The 6,449-nt window shown below is 43.0% G+C and overlaps 1 protein-coding gene across 2 annotated transcripts in view; it reads left to right on the forward strand.

Moving 5' to 3' along the window:
* Positions 1-1,233: 1,233 nt before the first annotated feature.
* LOC106945400 (1-phosphatidylinositol 4,5-bisphosphate phosphodiesterase delta-4) overlaps positions 1,234-6,449 on the forward strand; it is a 19,579-nt gene continuing 14,363 nt past the window's right edge. Inside the window, exons 1-3 of one of the 2 annotated variants that reach the window (XM_015029052.1) lie at positions 1,234-1,685; positions 5,144-5,195; positions 5,960-6,118. In XM_015029052.1, coding sequence (XP_014884538.1) covers positions 5,177-5,195; positions 5,960-6,118 — 178 coding nt within the window. In that variant the 5' untranslated portion in view covers positions 1,234-1,685; positions 5,144-5,176. Of the gene's footprint in view, positions 1,686-4,803; positions 5,039-5,143; positions 5,196-5,959; positions 6,119-6,449 lie in introns of those variants that run through there. The other variant, XM_015029053.1, reaches the window with a different exon arrangement.

A 6,449-nucleotide genomic window follows, 5' to 3' on the forward strand; every position in this document is an offset into this window, starting at 1 on the left:
GAAAAATATAAATATATTGTAAGTACATATTCCAATAAAATGTTTTTATAGTCAGTGAAAGATGTCTAGTAAGTTATACAGTAAAATTATTTTTTTATATATTTATTTAAAAGACTAAATAAAAACCAGTATTTGCTCAAAAATACGTGTTGAAATTTGATTTGTAAAACTGATTTCATGTTGCAAAAAAAGAGCTAGGAGCTCAAAAGACAATAAAACAGCATAATGATAGTTATTTAAAATCATTTTGTTTCTATTCTAAAGTCTGAATAAATACTGAAATTGAACAGCATTTTACTCCTTAAGTGCCTGGTGTTGCTAATTAGCATCGCAGCAAAATTCTCATTAATGTTGTTGCAATGTTCAAATTTTTAATCTTTACGTAAACGGCAAGAAAACTAGACCTGAACGTTTATTTCTGTTACTTTTAGTGTCATTCGTTTATGCAAATTTAATCCAGTGGCTTGAAAAATCAAAACAAAAAACAGGTCAACTCTAAATGTGCCATCAGGTTTTAAAAACAGTTTTGTCTTATGTTTTGGGGAAGGTAATGAGAGACTTGGTGGAAAGTCCTGGTTGTAGTTTGCAGCTCTGGAGCCTCACAGCCTTAATGAGGCTCATTTCCTCCATTAACCCCACAGACCAGGACGGATGGACAGGAAGCATCACGGAGGAAAAACACCTGAGTCTCATCCCGCTGGGAGACGAGCCGCAGTTTAAAAGCTGCAGCGGCTCAAATGGAGCCGAGCGATCAGGCCGAGTTTCCATCTGATGAGGGAGACGGTTCTTCAACACTTCACCAGTTTAACCCTTTATTTACCAGCATTTAAAACTCACATGAGTTATACTTCTCCATGTCACAAACATGAAGTATTAATGAATGTTTATTACTGTTATGTAATGTCATTCAGTAAATAATGACACTTTTAATGCAACTTTGAATTAAAAATGCCATTATTTGCAGAATGACGACAACAAACATTCATAAAGTGTTACCGTTTATTGATGACATCATCTCCTTGGTACAACGGCATATTGAGGCTGTTACACATGAGGGGAAAAGCAGATTGTCAGATTCCTGACCAAAAAAAAGTCTGACATTTAGAGACTAATCTCAAATTTTCTAGAAAAATCATAAAAAGTAAAAATTTTTCGACTTTTCAAGTTTTTCCAGAAGATTTCTGATGCGTCGTATGAACCTGTGTGATCTGGAGAACTGGGTTTACTGGGAGGAAAATGTGAAGCTTTGCAGCCGGAGATCAGGACTCTGTCCTCTAGTCACTGTTTGGTTTGATTAGATTTAAATGCAGTTTTATCAAGAAGATCTCCTCCCTCTCTACAATCAGAGGAACTGAGAGTGAGCCTCTAATGGAGGTTATTGTTCTCATGCATGGTTTAATGGCAACTGTTCCCAATAATCAGGAAGCTGAAAGTCCTGCAGCGCGGCGCTGATGTGAGAGGAGGGAGTGGCCGGGCAGGAAGGCAGCGGGACGAGGCGGAGCTGGAGGAGGGAGGGAGCGCTGCAGAGCCGCTGGGGAATCAGGTTTCTCACACCCAGCAGCAGCAGGACTGGAGGAAAGGGAAGGGAGGAGTCAGACTGGGACTCACTTCCCCTCCAGTCCTCCCAGTTTTTAAAGCCTCGGTCTCTCCTGGAGTCGCTCTGATCCGAGGAGCACATCCCTCAGGTAAGCATCAAGCTGCCGTTTCCCTGAGTCACTCTGGCTTCTCTGAGCTGCACATGCATGAAAACTTTGTTTCTGCTTCTGCTTCTAATTTACTCTGAAAATCCTGCTGGAGTTTCACATTCCTGACATAGATGCATTAAGGAAATCCAGGATTACAGCTCTAGCTCTGACTGGGGTTCAGCATTCCTGAGCTGCATAAAACCCCAGAAAGCTTGAGAGAGCCATCAGATGCTGCTGGTCCTCATGGCGCTGAGTCACGTGTGTGTGTGTGTGTGTGTGTGTGTGTGTGTGTGTGTGTGTGTGTGTGTGATCAGTGAACTCCCTGATGAAGTGGCTGCTGGGAAGATGCTGCCACGCTGCAGGAGCTTCCAGCTCTGATGGTACAAGCAAACGTGGCGATGCTCTGTGGAAAGTATGCATCACTGTTACCAGCTCCTCTCTGGGTTGAGATGCAACTAAAACTCAAACAGTTTGCTGAAGGAAGCCGGAGCAGACAGACAATGAAAGGAAGAGATAGTTATTGCACGGCAACCTGAGAAAGCTTTTGCTTTCCGGGTCGGTTTATCAGCAGGCAGCAGCGTAGAGGTCAGGCTGGTGGTTCACCGGGTCGACGCGCTGACTGTTACCTGGTCAGATGGGTTAAAGTCAGAGCCGTCTGTGGTCACTGTGCAGGTCACCCTTTTACTTTCTTTGCATCTCATCAGTGACCAGTGAAGCCAAAAAACAGATTTTATGCAATGATTCCACCAAACGCCTGTTGGCAGCACCAACCATGTGCGGCAGTGATGCAGGCATCTGCCTCCAGCAGGTTTGCCACCTCTCAGTGTATTGCGGATGAGCCTGGAGATGTGCTGAGCTTTGGGGAGAATAAGATGTTTTTCCTCTGTGACGTTGCTCCCTTGCTTTACCTTCCTCCATCTCTCAGCAGCCCGTTATCCAAAATCAGATCCGGTTTGTAGCTGGAACTTTGTCTGCTTACTGTTCCTGTTGTACACAGCAAGGAGGAAATGTTGCTTTCGAACTTTTGCTGCTGATAATAGCGTAAGATGGTCAACTCAGCTCCCAACAGATCTTTGGGCTTTAGGGTTTTTGTCGTTCCAGTAGCCCATCATCCAGATCAGGGTCCTTCACACGATTTGCCTGTGGACTGAGCTGCAGCAAATGTGTTTTCAGCCTGAGAAACCAGGACATCTTAAGTTTCCTCCATTCTGTAACAATCAGTGGCCTTAATTGAATCAGCAGCAGTGGAGTTCACCAGAACCTCCTTTTGAGCTCTGGATCACTGGAGTCCATCTTTTCATCAACAGGATTTCCTGGCCAGAATCCCTCAGACTTCCAAAGAAAACTTACAATCCAGCTGTGGTTTGTAAGGAAACTGGTCCCTTTCGTTCCCCTCAGTGCAGAATCAGCTGGGTTGCTGTTGGAACCAACTTGCCTCCACTGGGAGGGCTTGAAATGTCTCTTATGGTGCAGATTCGATTTGCCACAAACGTATGGAAACGTTTATCCTGATAGTCGATTCAGAACTGATGGACCGTCTGTCCGGTTCCTCCAGCTGCAGCTCTGCCTGTAGCATCGCGTCCGCTCTGGCAGCTCAGGCTGCAGCTGGACGTTCCAGTCGTCGGATCGTCGCAGCTGCAGGCGTGACTGCGGCCTTGCCCAATAAGAAAGCAAAGTGAATATGATCTCTGCTTGCAGCGCCATAACCGTCTGTACTGACATCAGCAAAACTATATAAATGGCTTTATTCCAACTATCAGCATCTTCATCTTTACTGTTTTTGATTTAATCTACCTTTTCAATAAATTTATCAGTGACCATTATTTTGGCTTTAAACCATGTTTCATGTTTTTCTTTTTCCTTGACTTGCAATAAAATCATTCAGGATTCATGGATCTTATTTTAATGTACCTATCAAGAGACTGTTGTCAAGCCATTTTGGATTAAATCTTGGATCCTTTTCTTTAAACAGCGTTATTTAGTTTAGTCTTTCTACCAGTTTTTTGACGTCGTGGAGGCCAAACCCAAAGCTTCAACCCAAAGCTTCAACCCACTGCTGGTGGTTCACCAGGTCGACCCGCTGACTGTTACCTGGTCAGATAAATTAAAGTCAAAGCCGTGTCTGATCGTTGAGCAGGTCATCCGTTTATTTCCTTTGCATCTCATCAGTGACCAGTGAAGCCAAAAACATATGTTTTTTAATGATTCCACTAAACGCCTGTTGGCAGCACCTGGTTCCATTCAGCCATCAAAAACTGTGGAACCCCTGCCTTCACCAAGAAATATAAACCTCTCACTGACCATTCACCCATTCACAAATTAATTCATTCATCATCTGCTCCTACAATCAGCTGTCAGATTCCAGCTGCAAGTGCAAACGCTTTGATTTGAGCCGAGGCCAACAGGTAGAAAGTGATTCTTCACAGGAGAAGAAGAGGCTGTTAGTCGCTCAGGTTTAGTTGTTTTAACAGAAAAGTACAATCAGAATCTAGAAATCACTTAGACAGAACCTGAGGCAACACGTCGCCCCAGACTAAAAGAAATTCAACAACAGAAGAGCCTCACATCTGGAGAAACACTAACAGCAGCTACAGTGAAGCTCGGTGGTGGCAGTGTGGTGATCTGGGGCCTGGAAGTCTCTGTAACTATTGGAACCATAATTTTAACTGAAGGAGAGGATCTGACCAGCATTTTATCTCTGAAGGTTTTGGAGTGTCCTAGTCAAAGTTTGGACATAAATCTGGTCAAGACTGTGATGTGGATGCAGTTTACGCTGGGAAGCCCTGCAGTAGAACTGAATTGAACCAAATCTGCCCAGCAGAGTGGGTCAGACATCTTCTGCAGTGAAAACTCTCACTGCCAGTTTTCAACAAATTCTCAAGCAGTTACCTTTTCCTACTGGACCGGGTCTGTGCGGCTTTACTTCCTCTTAAGAAATTAAATAATTGAAAAAAGGGATTAAGTTTCTTTGAGAGGAAAAGTCAAAACAGAAGCAAAGACTTTTTCCTTTTCGATCAAAACGTCTGGATCTGCATCACAGCCTATAAATCAGAGGGAAGTCGTTCCGGTCCGGGCCGGTTCTGATTCCTCCTCGTCAGCACTGAGCTGGCCTCTCTGCTTCCAGATAAGATTCAGAAACACTCCCATGCTGTTAAATGCCGTTTGTCCAGCGAACAAATAAAAGCCCAGCGTCCCGCTGCTTTCTTCACACCGTCCCCACAAATTCCTGCAGCAGCAGGGAGGAGATGATTTATTTCAACAAACCCGTTCGCTGGGAAGAGAATCGGCACCAGCCTGCTGGACAAAAACAAAGTCTGAGCTGAGCTGTGAAGTCCAGAGAAAATCCTAAGAAAGTCTGAAAACCCTTCAGAGAATCTGACTGAATGCGATTCTTTTCTAACATGTTTAGTTTGGACTTTCAGACCAGAGAAATTCACCAACATCTGTTTCTTTTACAGGAAAATATTCCCACTCATGTTCCAGAGATAAAGATGGAGGCTGAAGGTTCATGTGAGTCTTTGACCTCCTCAAACTGAAGACTTTCCGGTTTAATGACACCGAGTCAAAATCCTGAACTTTGACCTAAAGGTTGTCATAACAACCAGAACCTCAGTGAATACCAGGTTTTTACCAATCAGCATCCTGACAGACATAAAGCAGTGATGCAGGAGGAATTTTAGGATGTTTTCTGTTTGTCATAAAAACAAAAGAGAAAATCTCTTGGAAATATTTTGGTTAAAGTTTAAATTGTGGGTTCAAATTTTTATTAGAATTTGAAATTTCCAATTTTGGACTGAATTTTTTTCCCTAAAAATAGAAAACTCAGATTAATCAATCAAATTTTATTTGTATAGCACATTTCAGCAGCAAAGCTTTACATAATTAAAAAACAAAATAAAAACAGCATGTGACATTGAAAGAGAAAGAGATGTTTCTTATCAAACATCTCCACCCTGATAAAAAATAAAAGCTGCTTGTTCTGATACCTTTTATCTCATTGCATCTTTCAAATGGACTAGTGTAAACCTTCAGTGATTTAAAGCACAAAATGCAGAGAAATGTTAGCATAGCAAACGGTTATGCTAACTGTTAGCAAAACAAGCTAACTGCTAGCTTGTTTTGCTAACAGTTAGCTATGGCACTATTATTGTGGGTTGGATCCAGGGGCGCATTCAGGTGGATACAAAACCATAGATCGGTTTTGAAAAATTGATGTTTCTAAGTGTTCCATGGTTTGTAGTTTTTGTCCTGATTATGTCAATAATTCCCCTCAGACGTCCAGGACGATCCGCACGTCAAGCTGATGATGGCGGGCTCGACTCTGAGGAAGGTCAAGTCCCGTTCCTGGAAGAAGCAGCGTCATTTCCGCCTGCTGGAGGACGGCCTGACGATCTGGTACAAATCCAGATGGGCGGGGAAGGGCCACTCCACCTGTGAGTGCAGAAACACCGTCAGATCACGGCTCAGCTCGCTCATATGACCCGTCAGGAGGGAGAGGAAAACTCACATTATAGCATTTGGCAGCATTTCTAACTAACTGGGCGCCTGAAGGGAATGTAGCAACAGAAACAAAATGTCTAACAGAACCAGGCCAGAAGCTTAGTGCAAGTTATGCATGAAGTTCCTTTGGTAACAAAAATTAATCTGATACTGGAACTGTGAATACTTTGATCCAGTGAAGTTATACCAGTGATTCTTGAGAATAGGGACAAAACAGGTCCTGTGGATAAAGCACACAATTTGAATAAAATATACACAAAATAT

This window comes from Poecilia latipinna, unplaced genomic scaffold (genome assembly GCF_001443285.1).
Source record: "Poecilia latipinna isolate Pla-1442-1.1 unplaced genomic scaffold, P_latipinna-1.0 Scaffold142, whole genome shotgun sequence".
Classification (NCBI taxonomy): Eukaryota; Metazoa; Chordata; class Actinopteri; order Cyprinodontiformes; family Poeciliidae; genus Poecilia; species Poecilia latipinna.